Source organism: Rousettus aegyptiacus, unplaced genomic scaffold, assembly GCF_014176215.1.
Source record: "Rousettus aegyptiacus isolate mRouAeg1 unplaced genomic scaffold, mRouAeg1.p scaffold_m13_p_17, whole genome shotgun sequence".
NCBI classification, from domain to species: Eukaryota; Metazoa; Chordata; class Mammalia; order Chiroptera; family Pteropodidae; genus Rousettus; species Rousettus aegyptiacus.
In genome coordinates, this window is record NW_023416292.1 from 40,505,692 (window position 1) to 40,525,238 (window position 19,547).

The 19,547-nt window shown below is 35.5% G+C and overlaps 1 protein-coding gene across 2 annotated transcripts in view; it reads right to left on the reverse strand.

Moving 5' to 3' along the window:
• Nucleotides 1-19,547, reverse strand: part of PALMD (palmdelphin) — a 42,699-nt gene that overhangs the window by 19,982 nt on the left and 3,170 nt on the right. For both annotated transcript variants that reach the window (XM_016127550.2, XM_036235155.1), the window contains exons 2-3: nt 8,329-8,409; nt 2,798-2,922 (exon numbers count right to left, since the gene is read on the reverse strand). In XM_016127550.2, the coding sequence (XP_015983036.2) occupies nt 2,798-2,922; nt 8,329-8,409 (206 nt within the window). The remainder of the gene's footprint in view (nt 1-2,797; nt 2,923-8,328; nt 8,410-19,547) is intronic.

Here is a 19,547-nt window from a genome sequence, read left to right on the forward strand (position 1 = left end):
AGGAGGAGGGCTCTGCCAGTTCAGCTTCCTCAGTTGGCTTGGTGGCCATTCAGAGCTAACAGGAAAATGTAATGTATTTAGCGGGCAATAAAAGCTTCTTAAGCGCAGTGGGTGGTTGTTTTGGAGAAAGATTGAATCTAAAAACATGCACCTGATTATTTAGCAGCTTTAGAAATATCTGAGAAGAAAATGTTCAGTTGTCAGGTAAAGCTGCTTTGGCAACAGGATTTCTACAATACTGAGCACTGGCGCAGGCTGCTTACTACGGTCAAGGCGCAGATATTTTTTGTCTCCGTATGTCGTATGTAGCTTCAGAACATTGTGTCCCCTGCACATTTTTAGGGAGACAAACATGCCTTTATGGGTCACAGAGATGCAAATCCTTTACCAACTTTTTGCAAATACATCTCTTAAGGACCATTTGAACAAAACAGTTTTCAATTAGGTATTAGTTGTTTAACTCTTTCCAGAACATTCACACCTACAGCTAGCTGTCTTTTAACTTTGCAGCAGGAGAGCACTGAGCCTGACTGGCTTTGAGGCCCAAGTTTGAGACTCTTTATTGGCTCTGTGACCTTAACAAGTCCCTCGTCCTCTCTGAGCCTATTTCCTCTTCTGTGAGATGGCGGAATTGATGCTTTCTTTCTAGGATTGCTGTGACTATTAAATGTACAGATGCTGTGGAAATTGCGCAAAGCCAATTAAAAAGAACCATTACTCTTATAATTATTTATATTTGGAGATTAAAATCATTTGGTGTTAATAAAGGAGCACAGATGGGTTATCGACATCCTGAAGATCAAAAATAAATTGTAGTGAGATATCAGAAATTGGTTACAAGCAGACATGTAATTGGTGATTTAGCAAAGATATTAAAGGGACGTGGGAGTGTGATAGGAGCTGTTTGGAAAAAGGAGAACCCAGGGACAGAACATGCGTCAAAGACTTCCTGGAAGAGAACACCATTTCAGTCCACAGAGAGTTGCGGGTGCCATCACTGTACAGGCTGCATGGGGGAGTCCAATGAATTCGTCCCTGATCTGTCACTTCCTAATTGTGTGCATTCTTCAATCACTTTGCAAAGAGTGAAGAGAACAACGTTCGCCTCAAAGGATTATGAAGATTAAATGAAATGATATCTATAAAGACCTGACCTGGCGGTAATATGGCTAGAAAATATGTTTTTCTCCTTCATTTCTTCTTCCTTCTCTCCCTCAGCTCCTTCTTATTCCTTTTTTTTGGTCAGCTAGGAGTTCTAACTAGGCAAGCCACCATCAATACTACTAGAAGCTTCTGTGTTTCTCAGAGCATTCAGGCAAAGCCTAACAACTATCAGTAGAGTCCAATAAATTTTCTGGGATTACTCAGAATGCTGCCCCAGCTTGTTACGGCATTCGAGTATATGTAGCCACTCCAATTACCACCAGGTACAAAGAAAGCTGTAGGTGTTCAGTATGTGGAAAGACCCCAGAGACGGGACTCTGAGAGGCAAGGAGGTGCCTGTGCAGAGCAAAGGGTTAACAAGGGTTGAATTCAGTACCCCTTCAGACACAACGGGTTCTGTGTTGAGCAATGAGGAAAGTCATCATCCGTTATGTCAGATTTTGGTAAGAAGCTCTTGCTAAGAGTTGCCTTATGAAGAATTAAGTTTTCCAAACTGTAGAGCCGATGAATTAAGTTATTTCTAAAGTATTTGTTATCCACCATTTAGAAGCATTCGATATCTTTTAGCAAACAACTGAGGAATTTATAAATGTAAACATTTTAATTATAAAATACTTTTTAAAGAATTGTTAATTTAAAAAACATATAAACAAGAATGAATGCTCGATGATTTTAACTATTAAATATGTAAGTGTATGACATTAAACAAGTAAAATGAAAATCGGTTGAAAAAAATAAAGCTTTTTCCCCATGTTGTCAATTTTTGGCCTAATGTGATCTGTTTGCATAGTTTGGTGAGTATGGACAAAATGTGGTCCTAGTACAGTTACTGGATATTTTTATCCTCCAGATCTTTTCTTATAGTCCTCTCTAAAGATAATAAACACATAGCAAGTAAAGTTTGAAAGTTACCTATGTCTCAAAGATGTGTAGGCTTTAAATTATTGTTTTTTTTATACCACAAGAAATCCTTTTTTCCCAAGTGTAGGTTAAAAAATGATTCTGACATTTCTCATGTCTCTTTGTTCCATGTTATCTATATTTTGTGATAATATTAATAATTTCATCTTAGATTTGAGCTTTCCAATTTTTTTCATCTCTATCACCTCATTTTAAGCCAAGGCAATTTAAAAGCTTTACTTGTTTTATCAGAAGATGCCGACTCTATACTGATTATGAATGACAGGCAGGGATAGACATCAAGAAGTGAGGTCAACATCTGTGACCAAATACGCACAGAAATAGGAGAAAATGCTGGTGCAGTATTCCAATAGTGTCTTCTCTTTCAAAATACCACGGTTATGACTGCTGAGGGTCTAGGAGAGGCGTGATGGAGGGACAGTGCCAACACACCTTTAGCAGTGTCATCTATCCTAAAGTGAGGATGAGGTTGAGGGGTATGAAGGACAGGTTTTTGATAACCTGTCATGTGCCAAGTAGATGCTACTAGCTTAGCATATATATTTTTAATCTGCTCAACAACTCTAAAAGAGAGTTGTGTTTCTTTAGTTTTCATTAGAAATCCAAATTGAAGATCAAATTATATCCCTAAAAATGAAAATGCCTCTTAAATATGCAAATGAAACAAAACCAAAATAAAGGTAGTTGTGAAGTATCTCAGTGAGGGCCATACCTGAGGATACTTTGTTCTAGAACCTGGATCTGGTACTGGTCTTGTTGATTTTGTCTCTTCATCTCCTCCTGTTCTTTTCCACTGCTGATTCCATCTAGAAGCCATTTCTCCCTCAATGCCTTTTTCTGATATGAGGAAACATAAAGATATTTTTTTTATATCAGTAAACAATCTCAAAATCTCTGATTTCAAATCTGTAAATTTCAATAGTGGACATATTTAAGAGAAATTATTTTCTCTCACTGCTTTGCTTGAATAAATCTAGACTTTTCATTCTTTCACCCTTTATGACCTTCCAAAGCCAGTTTTATGTATCTAAATTCTATTTATGAGGTAGGTAGATGGAGTAAAAGGGGTCAGATATGTGGTGACAGAAAGAAATCTAACTATAGGTGGTGAACACACAATGCAATATAGATAAATGCCTTAGAGTTGAATTGTACACCCGAAACTTACTGGATTTCATTAATCAGTGTCATCATAATAAAAATAAATAAATTAAGAAATAATAAAATAAAAAAATGGAAACTAATTAAATGAATATGAACTGAAAAAAATTTATAAATTCTATTTAGCCTTAAAGTTCTAGTTCAGGTTCTTTTTCCATGAAAATCTCTGTCCTCTTCCTGCACCCATCTCCCTCACTGCCTCATCCTCACTTTTAGAAAACTCTCTTCAGAGTCATGCAGCATGGTATGCTTACGTACACTGCATGTTTCCAGTGAGTTCTTAGCGGTCATATAGGGACCTCATCATACGATGCTTTACCGTTATTTCTTTGGTCGATGGGGGTATATCTTGTGAACTTAAAAGTAAAAGGCTCCTTGAAACTAATGTGATATTTATCTCAGTGACAGTATACAATGACTGTTCCAAAAAAAATCTTTTGAGGAACAAATTGGAATAGTGGACAAAACAGGAGATTGCTATTATATATTAAACAAATTCAATATCAGTCTTTTAGGCTGTGTGGTTGATATTGATTGCTTTGCCTACCCAGTATCCCTTCTTTCCTCTGAGAACTTCCCCGGTTCCAGATACCCAGGTTTATCTATTACCAATAATGTGATGCACAAAATTCACTGTTCTATCTAAATATTGGTGAGTTGATTTTTTGTCGACTTTAACAAAATGAAAAGGATTTGTGTTTTACAATATGGAAAGAAAATACCCTTTCATGCAAATTCTTTCATGAATTTGCTTGCAAAAATTGCATTCTTGTGCTGAGTCTAAGAGGACTTAAAACAAATGAAGAAGACTCGTAAATTTCAGAGTGGATTTAGCTAGCATCCTGTTCCTGTCTCAAATTGAAATGGCTAAAAATCATTTTCAGAGTCTGAGATTCTACTTTTTTTTTTTTTTTTTACCTTTGTAAATGATTTGTTCAATAATTCTTCATAAGGGATTCACCATGTCTAAAATGGTGAGGAGAGAATGGAAACTTTCTATTTTCTGAGACTTCTTTCTCTTACACCATAAATGAGAGCAAGTAAGAAGAATTTTTGTCTCTTTTCAAAGTGTGCTAGAATTAATACCAGTAAAATATGTCTCTGAATTAAAAAAAAGTTTAAATATTATTGATTATGCTAGATAATTACCAAAGGATGGTTATTTTAACTAAGGTAATGGTTTTCAAATCATTTAAAAAATATTACACTGCTTACGAATAAATATTATGTGGAATTATAATTTATAGAATAGATGAAACCTGGACTTCTCTAGTTGAAGCCGGAAGCCTATGGATGCACAGAACATAGTTTGAAAACTACTAAATTGGGTAACAACCTCATCAATCCAAGTCATCATATTCGTGTTGGTCTTTTAGAGTTTTAAGTACATGCATGTGGCTGACACACCCCATAAGAGCAGTTTGTAGCCAGAGATTCTTGCTGCCAGCGTTCTCTTAACCCTCAATGACAACTTTTTAGTCCTTTGTAAAAATGGTTTCCCATAGACACAGTTAATATTAATAAAGTTCAGGATTTATCTCCTGAGGTCAAAGATGTGAAGAAAATCTTAATATATCAGCATTGTGAGAATTCACCTTGATTTTAATTTATTTTTATTTGATGGAATGTGATGATAGCTAATGTATAGTAAGTAAGACAGTTGACGCCTATCAAAGGAAATTACAGTCCTTACAAACCACCCAGAGAAATAGTTTCAGTCATTTACATCCATGTTGCTATAAGAATCAATCAGATAAGACAGTCTTATGATGCTGGGTTTTAGAGGACAGAGAATGAGACTTGTGATGTGACTATGTTAAGTTAAGGCTACCTACATGCTTGGTCCTTAGTCTTGTTAGGAATAAGAATATTTTTCACGTTAGTCTTATAAAACATTGTTCGTAATTCACAAATTGTCATTTATCTCTGGCAGAGAAATTTTGCACCTAAAAGTAAAATATATGATTTGGATGTGCAATCAAAATGATATGGTACTATCACATACTATAGTTATCACAACACTTATTTTGCTTTTATGTCACATTTAGATTTGTGACTTATTATACGAGGTAATTAATATAATTAAATCTATTTCGGAACAATGACATTCATAATAAAAATCTATATTAACTAAATGAATATATAAGTGGCATGTAGGTAATAGATCTTTAGGTGGTTTTTTAGAGAAAGTTTTCTGAAAGCACTTCTATATTCTGCACAGCAGTTAGAGGAGACTATAGAAATAAATGAATATTTCATACCATGAATTAAATAGACTCTCAGCAAAGAAATGTCTTCTAGGTTGAGTGTATTTTGTTTTTCTCAGTGGCATCAGATTGTGACTATGACACTAGGCAAGAAGATCCATAGTGCCAAAAGCTCAGAAATATTTGGAAGTTAAAATGCTAATAATATTCCTGGAAAACCCAGCACGAATTTGGTGTGATTGTCAGGAAACAGAGCTAAAGAATATCAGAGTGAGTTACTACAACTATTTCAAAATGTATGTCCTACTGATACAGAAGGAGTACTTTCTATATGTTTGCGTTTGTGCTGTTTAAAGTAGGTGATTGAAGTGTAATGAGATAGTTTGCAATCAGAAAAGTCGTGAGGGTGTTCACTGGAAAGGGGACAAATGGATGAAGAAAAAAATAGAAGAAAGACTAGTAACTGTAGAGGCCAACAGAGCTTTCTTGGCTTGGTGAACATATTTTGGAATCGATTTTTAAAATTCTACACGTTTTTGAACCTTGTTTTGGAATTATGCCTCGTTGCTTTTTTTGGATAGCCAATCATTTTCTTCAAAGCTTGGAAGAATGTGTGCTATTGAAATCGCCATTCTTTCCTCTATATTTCCTTTGCAGTTTTTACCTCATACATAGTGTTCATGGCAGTAGGAACGCTATGTGTCAGTTTCCATTTTAAAAACACAGATCGAACTTTATTTTATATTCTTAATGTCTGGCTTAGTACCTTGTACATAATAGGTGCTTAAGAAATAGTTTATTGATGAAAAGCCCCTGTGTGCTCCTATATAAATTCTACTTATCAGCTTAAATCCCACACCTTTAACAAAATCTGTTATGACCATTGCAGAATAAACAATTACTGCTTATACTCATATTTAAATTTTAAAACCATCATTTAACTTGTTCTAATTATTTATTTAATTTTAAACTTCCCATGAGGTTGCAGGCAGAAGCGTTAAAGTCCTCTAGGGTCAGTGCTGGTCTCTATGGTATTAATATGCAAATTAGGAAAAGGGGCAGTTTTCCACTCCCACCCCTTTGGGTCAGTGCACAGCTTGGGAAGGTAGACAGCACCTTTGTGCAGAGAAAAAGAAACTACATCCTCCAGACAGAAGCAGCCCTGTGCCTGGGTGCAGGGGCCTACGGGACTGTGGGCAGGATTTCAGCATCCCTCTGTCGGGTACCTTTGCGCAGTGCACAATCTGCACAACTGTGTACAGCAGTCTAAAGCATAATGAATGTTGGGATGGGATTGGGTTAGAAGAGGTCTCCTGGGTTCCCGAAAGCAAATCTATAGGGAAGATCATGTACTACTTTTTTGGGGTGTTTTGGCAATTACTGAAAGAAGTGTCACCTTAGTAATGGACCTTTCAGTGTGTCAGAGATTTCCTGTGTAAAACTGACTTCCTAAAACGAACTGAGTAGATATTTAAATCTTTTATTCTGTTGCGAGCTGTATTATTGTTTAGCTACCCATTCTGCAGTAATGTCAATTGCCGAATGCTAGAGAGCTATCAGTTTACTCAGAAGCAGTACTTTGTTCACTGTGAGACCAAAATCATGTGCAAAATTGTGTGTGTGTGTGTGTGTGTGTGTGAGAGAGAGAGAGAGAGAGAGAGACAGAGACAGAGAGAGAGAGAGAGAGAGAGAGAGAGAGAGAGAGAGAGAGAGAGACAGACAGACAGAGAGAGAGAGAGCGCGCGCGCAAACGACCGTGAGAGTGCACAAGCACTGATTGGGAATTAGAAACGGCCTATCTCAAAAATTGCTGTCTATTTGACTTTGACTTCATTTGAGTTGCACTTAAATAACTTGGTAAAATTTATTTTTATTTCATTGATTTTTCTGGGAGTACACCCCGTCTTTCTTGGCTATGTCCACTACTCCTGAAAATTCAGTATGACATACTGTAAGGACAGCAGCCTAACTACGCTTTGAAATGTCAGTTTGGATGGGAGCAAAGACACAAACAGAATCCAGAGCACTGAGGCTAACTAAATTTGTAAATTATGTTTCTGCTCAGAGTTTTTTTCTTTATCCAGCAGAAAGATGAGTCTAGCCGAAGTTGACAAATGTAACATCAGTTTATGAACTCCACAAGCATGTGGTATTGTTTCATTGAGGGATTCACTGCATCTATTGATAGCAGCCTTGCCACAGAAGTAGTTTTCTGCTTGGACCTGTTCAAAGGAGCTCCTGTTTGTCACTTGGTTACATCCTGTGACTAAGCTATGTAATAAAATGTTAAAACTCAGTGTGTTTTAATTATAAAGTGACCACACCCGTGGAAGATGTAAAGTCTGATTTTTAAAATGGAGGTTTATTTTTGATTATGATCTCATGTTCTGTCAAAACAAAATAAAACAAAAACCTGAATCATACTGAGACAGCATTGGATTCATTGCACTGAGCTTTTAAATGTAAGCATCTTTGACCAGGCCAGACAGTGTCTAATCTGTACCCCCTGGGGAAAGGCTGGCCTTTTATTGATATCAAAAGGCACTTCCTAGCTAGACTCGCTTCCTAAAATGTTAAACAAGAACGTATTCAGGGCCAAATGAACAAGGCTGAATTTTCAAGGTTACCCAAGAAAATGAAGAAATTCGGTAAAAAAGGCTAAAAATAATGTTTTCAACTTTCCATATGTTTTCAGAAGGTACTCATCTCATATGCAAATATTGCTAGCTTGTTGGCTTCCCCTATGGTTATTAGGATGTTAGTAGAACTGTGCTGAAATATTTTCCTTCCTAAAGCATCTTTACTGTTGAAATTTGAGTGCCATCAGGATATCTGAATTCGGAATCATTAACATGAAATGAAAGACATAAATTACCTTCAAATGCTGGTGCTTTAGTTTTTCTTCCTCTATTTTCAGACGCTTCTGTGAGATTTCTTCTTGTATTTTTCTTTTATCCTGAAATAAAAAAGTTCTGGCATAATATATTTTTTCAATTTGCTTAAATATATTTCCTTGGGGCTGTTGTCATTATCGAATGGCTGGCCAGCAATATGCTCTTGGCATTGGTATGAAGTTGCTTTGGAAACTCCTATTTCAAAGCAAAGGAGAGCAAAGTGAGACATTCAAAGCATTTTACTAATGGAAAACGATACAAGGTGCTTTTCCAAAGAGAACTTAAAAATACTTCAATGCTTTTCCTTCCCTTCTCCCCTATTATATTTTTCCTGTTAGCCCAGCAAGATTGAGCTACTGAGTGATGCAATGGAATAAATGAAGTTTAAGGAAGGAGTTTGAAATAGGCATGAGGAAACCTTGTGAGGAGAGAGACTATTCCTGGCAAGAAGCTGAAGAAAAAAGGTCTGTTTGTTTGGGAAAACCGGATAGACTCCAGAGCATTAGAACACCAGGAAGCTAGAAAGTGGGACTGTTTCCTCCTTGTATAACTCGCTATGGGAAGATAGAGAAAAAAGGGATCAGATAATGCTTGTTGACACTAAGAAAGCTTTTTGCTGATGTGTCCTTGGACAAAATTCTTAACTTCTCTATGCCTCAATTACCTCATCTGTAAAATGTGGATAATAAAACTACTTCATAAGATATGAACATTAAATGAGCTAATATATGTAAAAGTTTCTAGAACAATATATGATGCATAGTATCCTGTAAGTATTTGTTTCATAAAATTAAGTAAATAAACACATAACCTGTTAATCACACAGAAAACAACACACTAATTCTGATAATGCTTCTATTGGCCTGAAATGTTTCAGAGATTTCCTCTCCGAAATTGTTTGAGATATTTTACTAGCAAAAGGGCCCTATTTCTTTATTTTATTTTATTTTATTTTATTTTTTACCAGATATGACATTATCCTCCATCTTATTTATAAGAATTGATTTTAAATTGGCTTTCAAAATTGAAAACTCCCAAAACACAAAAATTTGTTACTAATGAAGACATCTAAAAGAATCTGAAGTAGGCTCGGAAAGTAATTTAGAAAGAAGAGTTCCAAAAATATTTGGCAACATTATTGAAATAAGTGCATGGCTTCCTGATGTGACTACTTTGAAGATAAAAATTCTTTTTGGATGCATAAGTTCAGGTACATTCGTTGAAGAAAAACAACATGTTGCTCTTCAACTTTGTCATGTTTTTCTTTGTATGTAAGATGACTGTATAACTTCACCCAGTATTACTTTTTAAATTCCAAAAGTGGCTCTTTTAGAGGGAAAAAAATAGCTAGGCAACAAGCATAGGTCTTCAGAATCACTTCTTTTCTTTGAATAAAATCTAGTCATTAGAAATAAAAACTGAAAACTCATGAATCAGTTCTCTGTCTAGAGGCTGTTTTTGAGCAAATATTAGTAATATTTTAAATTTATTGTACAAAAAATTTGGTAAGTTTTTATAGACATCGTTTTACTTAATAGTCATAATAACAAATATATATTGTAATATTTCACTTAATAGTCATAATTATAAAGACACTTCATAATAATTTTTATTTTACAAAAGAAATACAAGTTTAGGGAGTTAACTAACTAATCCAAGCTCTTACAATTTATAAATAGCAGAACCAGGATTTGAACCCAGACAATTTGAGTCCAGCCTCCACCCTCTTAACTAACTAACTACACCATTTCCCTGAGTGAGAAATTAGTCCAGCTTCTCACGGCTTCCCTCATTGTCCTCTCTGTCGTGAAATACTGTGGCCTAGAGGCAGCACCAGCACAGCTAGCAGCAGGAGAAGGGCCTCTCATTAAAAGGGAGCACATTTTCTGCTCCTTGCATGCTGGTGCGTAACCATCGACCTCTCCCCACGGATGGCTTACAGAGAAGGGCACAGACGTATGTGTGACAGTAACTGATGAACGCAGCAGTGCCTCCCCATCCCTGTCAATAGCCGGTTTGGGCTGGTTTCATTTTGGGGTTTACAATAAGGTAATGAAACTGTGGCTGGAGGTAGGGTGTCTCAAGTGTTTTGGCAACACGAGGCTTAGAGATGGTTGCTAGGGAATACCAATGTTTTGTCACTCAGAGGTTATGTGATGCCTCTCTCATACCTCAGTCTAGGTAGTTAAGAAGCTAATTTTATAACGTATAAGGCATGATTATATTTTAAGATAGGAGCACTTTTTCCGTATATTTATCAACAGCAGGTTATTATCCTGCCAAGTTTCATAGGAATATAAGCAACACTGAAAAATAATATGACGACAATTTAGTTTCGGTGTGGCAGAATAAACTATAAGTCAACCTTAAATTGTATATCTAGTTCTATTGCTAAAATGCCAAAAGTTACCATAGCCAGCTAATTCCTTCCCAATTCATTATGAAACAAATAAATGTGAAATGCCACCTGTTTCCTAAAATTTTCACAGAATCTCGAACATCTCTGTAGACACTTGTTGTGAACTGGCACATCAGATATTTGTTAATGATAACCACTATTTACAACATATTTCTGTTTATTTCTTCAGTGTCAAACTAATGAAGACTTTTCGTTCAATGAACAATTACTTAGATTTTCAGTTGTCTGACAGAATATTTTAGCAATTGACACCCATTAATAAGCTATATCATAAAATACGTGATTCTGTCAAGAAGATAGGATTAATCCTGAGTTATTTAATTATTAATTAATCCAATATTTAGGTACTTATATATAAATTCTATGTTCCAAGTGACATTAGAAGATGTGCGATGTTTAAAATTATCTGGAAGTAGTTACTTTCACCAAGGAGCTTACGTTCTCATGAAGAAAGAAAATTATTTGTACAAGTAACTCTAGTTTAAGAAATGAAGTGATAAATGTCATTACTAAGGCACAAGTAAGGTACTTTGAGAGTTGAGGGGAGGCAGAGAAAGGTTGTTTCTAGCAGATATAGTCAGGAGAGGTTCTGAAGTAACAAGTGAGTACAGTATGTTGGGTGGTTGCTGAAGCGTTGGTGGGTGGATGGGCATTCAAATCAAGGGCTCAATGTGAGCAGAGGTCTGAAGTAGAAAATTGGGATATTATTTGGAACAGCAAGTCTGGACTTTAAGTTGCCATAAAGGGAGGAATGGGAAATATAAGAATAACAGGATGAGGCTAAATTTTCAGTAGAGAATATTGAATGGTAGGACAAGAGGTTTGAAATTTGTTTTGAGATAAGAGTAATGGAAGGTTATCAGAGAGGGAGGAGTGATAGAATTAAAGCCATGTTTTAGGAAGTTAAATATACCTCATTGTGTAGTAGATGTTGAAGGAGGAGAACACGAAGGGGATAGTTAGGCTATGGCTCATACATAAGACCATGAGAGCTTGAACAAGAGGGAGCAGAGGGTGTGGATGTCAGAGATATGAAGGAGTTTAGTTGGCAAGACTTGGCAACTGATGATATATGGGTACAAGAGAGGAAGAGGTCAAATCGGCACACAGGGCTTTTTGTGCCAAGGCATATAGGATTGCAGAATCACTCATAGAAAAAGGAAATTCAGGAGAAGGAAGAAAGATTTTGAGAGGAAAGATGGTGGATTCATAACAAGATTGAGGTGATTCTGGGAAAACCAAGTGGAGTTATCTGATAGGCAGTTGAAATGTTGGATGGAGAGAGATCAGAAGAGGAGTCAGAGCTAGAAATAAGGATGGGGGAATTTTGGAAGGAATAGCAGAGACCAGGAGACTATGTCAGAACATGGCAGGAGAAATTTTTATGAAAAGAAAAAGAGAGTTAATGGGAAATACTTCATGAGGTATTTATATTTAAGGGTATAAGAGGATGGGAACCCATATGAAATTTTGTTTTGGGGTCAATCAGATATTATTTATAATAGCACTTGGTAAATAGAGCTAATTCAATCAGTCAAATGGTTTTGGATTCGTTCTGCTAGAAGATGATCTCTTATGACTTTGTGACTAGCTTTACTGACATTTTTATTATTTAAGGTCTCAACAGAAAAATACTAGCAGCTGCTTATTTGAACTTAAATACTTCCAACATTGCAAGGCTTCTTCCTGATGTGCAAATAATGGTAACCTTGAAGACAGGGATATACTAACACAATATTCCTAGCAGAGAATCCCAGGGATAGGTAGAGGTTTACTAGATTTCAATGAAAGTAGATTTAAATATTCTTGAAAAAATAATTCTGGAAAAATTCTTTTAAAAGATCTTGTAAAAAGAGAAAACCTATCAAGAGGGAAGATAGAAGATGAATCATGGGCAATTTACAAATGGAAACATAGATATACAATTACAAATGATCTCAGATAAGAAGAGAAGCAAATTACTATAAACAAAACCAAACCAAATAGTTTAATATCACTAGGAGTGTCCCAATGAGCTCACGAAACCAAGAATGAAGATAAGCAGGTGGTATCTATTTATGATAATGTAAATAAAGGTAAAAATCCAGGGTGGTATAAATATGTGAAGCATGTGAAAAACACTGAGGGCACAAAAAGCATGTGTGTATTGATAAATATATATTTAAGTTATGTAGATAGCAAAAAGATAAAGGTAATAGACTACTACCAGTCTATACATAGTATAATATTAATATAACACAGATAAATTAGAACTTCTATTTTCTTTCATATTTTTGATTAAGGAGAATAATCTTGATTCTGGAAAGGGTAGAATAAATATGCTTAGAGGAAAATCAAAGCCCAAGAGAAAATAGAGCTGCTCAGACTCTGATGGGCTTCATTTCAGGGAACAGAAAAATTTATAAACATGACAGAAAAATATTGTTCAGCAATCTTGGAATTTGGGGTGAAGAGGTTTCAAAAAGCATGAAAGTGGCAAAGTTTTTGAAGAGGGAAAAGGAGAATTATGCGTATTTAATGACTGATGATATTATTGGTTAATCCTTGGAAAAGCTGTGGAAGGAATTATTAAACAGCGTTTTTAGACAAGGAATGTCTAGGGAGTGGCACTTGATTATTAAAAACAAAGCATTTGGAAAACTAACTTTATTTCTTTTGCTTAATTTTTCAAGACCTGCAGATAATGATGATTATGACAGTTGTTGACAATAGTTAACATTCATTAAGAACTTTTTATATATTAGGAACTACTTAAAGCACTTAAACGTATCAATTTATTTAGTCTTGCCCAAATTTCTATGAAGTTGGGGCCATGTTTATCCTCATTATGTAGGTGAAGAAACCATTTTTAATACCTTTTCTTATCTGAGATATATTAATTATGCATCCATATTTTCTTCCAGTTTTTACTCTAACTGAATTTATTTTATAAATGCATTAATTTATGCTGAGAATCGAATTTTTCCCCAAATTTTTAACTAATCTGAACTTTATCAAAAAATTATTTTCTATTGATCCACTTTTTTTTCATTTACTAGTTTATCACTTAGTAACTTTCATCACTTACAAATTTTTAATGTACATTAGGGTGGGTCTATATAGTTTCTTTAATTATTGATTTTGGTACTAATACTACACAATTTGGATTATATATCAATAAAGCACATTAACATTTCATTGGGCAAGTTTTCCTTTATTGCTCTTATCTAAAATGTCTTGATTAGTAGCAGGAGTTTATTTTTTCCAGTTGGACTTTGGTATCATTTTGTTGAATTCCAATAGGAACAAAACTAAAAACTCAACTGGTTTCTTAACCCTTCTAACTTTCACCAAACCAAAAAGACCAACTAACCAATCACCCAACAAACCAATCAACCAAGCAAACAATCATACACCCTGATAGAATTTTAAAAGTTATTCTTAATAGTAATTATTATTGTTCAGAGACAATTAGAGATCAATAGTATTATACTATATATGGTTTATATCTGTGTGATATAGTGTATATAAAATTGGAATTATTTTTTATGTGGTTAGTAATCTGAATATTTCTTTTAATAAATCATGAACATAATAATGATATGCCATATCATTAAATAGTCTTCTAAATTATTTTTCATTGCTGAATATTATTCCATTATATACATGTGTGTGTATATATATATATATATATGCACCATATTTATTCAGCTAATCCCAATTTTTGGACATTGAGTTTGCTTCCACTTTCGTACATAAGAAATGACTCTGGTATGTTATTAACATCTTAAGAGTCCATCTTCATGTGCATCTCTTATTTTTCTCTAGTATAAGTTCCTTGTTAATGAAATTCTAGGTCAAAGGATAAAACAGTTTTTGAGTTTTCTTACACCAATTGCCAAATTGTCCTGTTTTAACAATTTCATGCTGCTACCAGCCCCAAATAAGAATGCTTCCTTATAGATTTTGACTGGGACTGCATTAAAATTAAAGTAAATTTGGAAACATATGATGATATTTTTGTATTCAAACTTTACTTCAAGGAGTAATGTGCCTTTTCAGACATATATTATATTGCTTAGTAAAGTTTCATTATATAAATCCTGCACATTTCCTTAGTAGGTACAAAAGTACAAAAGTGTCTTCATATAATTCCTGCACATTTCTTTAGAAGAATTATTTTTAAGTTTTAACAATTTAAAACATTTTTTGTAGCTGTTAAGGAATGGGATATTTTCACATTACATTTTCTGACTAATTGTTTTTCAATAAACTATTGATTTTTTTGTATATTCATTGTGTATCTGACTAGTTTACTAAGCTTTCAAGTTAATTCTTATCTTTAGAGACACTAAAGCTGAAGGCGAAGGAGTTTATTAACTTTCCTGAGTCACATAATTGGTTTAGTGTTAGAATTGGTGTGAAATCTAATTTTTTATAACTCCAAAGATGGTGCTTTTTATACCATAGATTATTTCCTCCCAAATCTGTCAGTAGAATTACAATGACCCAAACAGGAGATATTATAGCACGAGGGACTCTCTCATGCTCAGAGTGTTTGGTTCAACTCTCAGCACCAAATTTTAAGAGTAACACTGACATGTTGGAGGGTGTCTAGAATGAGCCTGTGATCTGAAAAATGGTCAAAATTCAGAAAATGAAGCTGTATGGCTTCAATGGCTAAAGTCATTATGACTGGGTAGAAGTTAAAGGAAACCAGATTCTAGCACATTATGTCAAAATTCATAACTCAAAGAGCTGTTTTCAAGTGGAATAGGGTGTTTTGGGTGATACCTATCCACCTGATATTGGAAGTATTTAAGGAGAAGTTGGGTGAGTGTCTCTTCAGCACAGTATAGTGAAGATGGGAAAGTGGACAAAGAAATCTCTAACTTTCTCCTCATCTAATGCTTATTTCTGCTTTGAAATACCCTAATTTTTAAGTTAGCCATGAGAATTGGATGTGATTGTCATTCCTACTTGAGGAGTAAGTTAAAAAGCATATCTTTCCTACATCTCATCTTATTCAATAATTGTAGTCTTCTTTCCTAACCTTACAATAAATTTGAATGGACCTCTAAATAGATCCCAATTCACGTTCTACACTTTCATTCCTTTGTCTCTTTTTTTACATTTGTTCTAATGAATAGTGACAAAACCAAACCAAACAAGGATAAACAATAAACACAAAACAAGTCTCTGAATAATTGAGGGGTCATGGTAACTTGGCTGCGTCTTCAGTGGAGAAAAATGCTAGCATGCTAGATAATCATTAGTTTCTCCTCATTTTCAGCTTGATGGTACTCATTCATTCACTCATTCTTGATATGTTTTTATTATTTATTTATTTTTATTTATTTATTTTTTTTGTGCCTCATATAGTGTTGAGCTCAGTGTTGGGAGCTGTGAGAGATGCAAAGATGTCTGTGCCTTAAATCCTGGCTGGAGGGAAGAGACCGTGTAATGGCCGTGGGATGGGGAGAAGATAACAAGGCTTAGAATATAGGATGCTCCAAAAAATGACTTTGATCTTGTTCCAAATGCCTCTAAAATGATATTGCATTCTTTCCTTTTCCACTTCTACTCCTTGCTCACTGAAGATTGAGGAAGGAGACTACAGGGAGGTGAAGGACTGCTGTGGGGTAGACAAGGTGATTAAGTGAAGCAGACCTTCTCTAGGTTCTTCTCTTTGCTCTACTTGAAACTCTATTCATAAGTGTTAAGGACAGAAATATGAGGAAGTTCTGGACGGGGGCGAGGTTTGTGGTTTTGATGTTGATTAGAAGTTATTATGATGTTGTGGCCAGAAATCTGACAAACAGAAGAATAAATTCAAATCCTATTATTTAATTCCTTAACTTTTCTTGGTCTAAGGTTCTCTGCCTATAAAATGGGAATGAGAACATCTGCTTTTGAAAATGCCTATAGGACTATTTGGCCAAATGAGATACTGTAAACGTTTTTTTTATTTTTTTTATTTTTTTAAAGCCTAAATGTTATGTAATAATAGGTGCTGTTATTATTATTTTTAATCTCAGAATTCTTTTGCTTAAGAGATGTTCTTTATAGTCTAGATTTGTTAACATAGGTTGATTCTAAACAGCTGTTGTAGCTCATTTTAATATGTCTCATCATCCTATATTAATCACCGACTCAGTTGTACATTGGAAACTTGGTGCTTAAGACAGAAGCCAGTTTTGATTTCCATTCAGAGTTTCAGAGGATAACCTGGTCCTATGTCTTAAATGGCTTGACTAAATCCACTCGGTGACTGGGGTTTTACGTAAAAACTGTAAGGACAGATTTAACTCAAACTCCTATGGTTCCTATGCTGTCTTAGGAAATTTGACACCCCCCCGCCCCCGGGCTCTTGATGAGAGGACTTGAGGCAGTATATTTTCCCAAAATGACTCCATTGCCGTTTAAATGAAATGTTCTTATTTTACTTTAAGAGAAGCCTCTGTTTGAGACTGGTGATTGGAAGTTTCAGCACCTAACTATGCTGCACTTGTTTAGACTCTAGTTAGGTTCTGATTTGTTTCAATCACAGTTTTTGTAAAGAAGCAGTTTTTCCTTTTGATCATCTGCTCTTGTTCAGAAAGTTCATGGGAATCGTCATCAGTAGAGGGCTTTGTGAAGTAGCATTATCATTCTGTAGCACACTGGAAAAACCTCCCACTGTTATCAAAAGGCAGTTTCCTTAATAAGCTATCGAAATTGTTATACCTCATCACATGGTTGGTCTCCTTTGTGGGTGGGCTATTATGTTTGGCAAAGATATGTGGCAAAGCACATTTGTTTGAAGAACCCTTTTTTTTCCCTCTCTAGAAGAAACATATAATCTCAGTACAGCACTGTGGAAAACTGTGCAGAGGCTTTATTGTTTGAATATTCTGGCACAGGACTTCTTTATTTAGCAGATTCCTACATCTCCATGTACCATCTTTGTGTGAATGTCTTTGAATGGCCATGGCAAATTGGGAATTCCTCCCATAACTTTGTCTTAACCACGAGGTTCACTAGAACAATGGTGCATTATGCATTCTTACAGCCATTGTTCCTTTAAGAAGTCTTCAGAGCTCTAAATAATATAGTGATCCAAACACATGTTAATGTAGATGGTCAGTCAAGATCCAGACTGGCTTGCTCTTGTTTTCACTATCTCATTTGTATAGGCGAAATGAGCAGGAAAAAAATGTTTATTGCTGGTCTGGGAAATAGAAGTAGGGCTGACATCTTGGGCATGTGACCTGTGAAGTCATACAAGACACCTGGCTCAGAAGAACCCAGCACTCAGTTTAATGCTCTGCTGTTACCATCTAGAAATTTTGAATACTGTTTGAACAAGGCTCTCCACATTTTCATTATATCCTGGGACCCAAGAATTCTGTAGCAGGTCCCGCTTTTGATCATTAACTGTCTTATTAACTGTTAGAAGATCCTAGATATTGACGAGAAGGAGACGAAGTGACAGGCAACACGTGCTACAGAGATAACTAGTACCTGTGTGTGTTTATGTTATCGTTTTAATATTAGTGTTTGTATTGGGTGGATTTCTGTTTTCTGTAAAAGCTTTCTGCCTCCTAAATTCCTGTTTACAAGTTTAGAGAAAATTCTTTGTGAGTGGAAAGAAATAGGGAGTGGATTCGGGGAAATGTGAGAGCTCCTTATTATTTTGCATCACAAGCAGCTTTGGGCGACATATCTGGCTCTGTTGCTCAAATTCCAATGTCAGGACTTTCTGTGGCTCCTTTCCAAATGGAGTCAGTCCTAGCAGGTGCTTGCTCTTGTGATTATTATGATTGACTAAGTTTGGACAGAGCTCACCTCTTTGACATCTGGGCTCAAATGTCACCCTTCTATGAACCCATCCTGAGCAATCTACTGCAAATTGCAACCCACTCCCATCCTGCTCCTGACACTCCTGATTCTCCTCTTTCGTTTCTTTTCCTTTAGATGCATAAGGCTTGGCACGTAGTAGACGCTCAATTAATTGAATAACATTAATTGAATAAAAAAAAAATGAGAGAATGAGTTGATAACACACATTCCTACCAGTTACAGGTAAACTTTATGAAAGTAAAAATGTCAGCCTTATTCTTACCCCTTTTCACCTCAGCTGTCTGAAAATCGATTCTAGTTGTCAGAATTCTGCTGATCTCACCCCCCACCCCCCTCAAACGGTACTATTTTCATGATCCTATGATCTCTAGCCAGCTTGAGATCTAGGGGTTTTCCAGTCTGAGTCTCTCATGTTATTTAGTAACAGTATTTCCTAACCTCACAGTAGGAATGAAGATAAGACAATGTGTTCCTTGTGGAGGAGGATGTCAAGAGCATACGGAATACTGCTAATCCTTAGGAGATCTTTGTATTTCCAAGGGGAATTCACCTGGGCCTTTTCCCTTTCTTGAGTGTGGGCCATGTTTACTTCCAGAGAGGAACTGTGCAGAGGGACTGTCAGCGCTTCACGCCACTCACCCTGAGGATGCTGGAGACCGTTGGTATCGTCAGTTCCAGGAATATAAAAAGTGAATTTCAAATTACTAGTCTACCTCAATAGCTCTCTGTTTGCATAAAAATCAGCTATTCGTTAAAATACTTCCTTGAAAAGAGCCTCAAGAGACTTTTTAATATAAGTAATATTTAATCAGTTTGAAGCAATGCTGTTCTTTTAGTTATAGTTGAAACCAGAACTCTTTAAGTTAAGAAATTCTTTGACCACTAATTTAGTAGAAGAAGAGTTGGTACATGGATAAGGTAATTAAGGAGGAACATGAAAGTAATGCAAACTAGAATCCA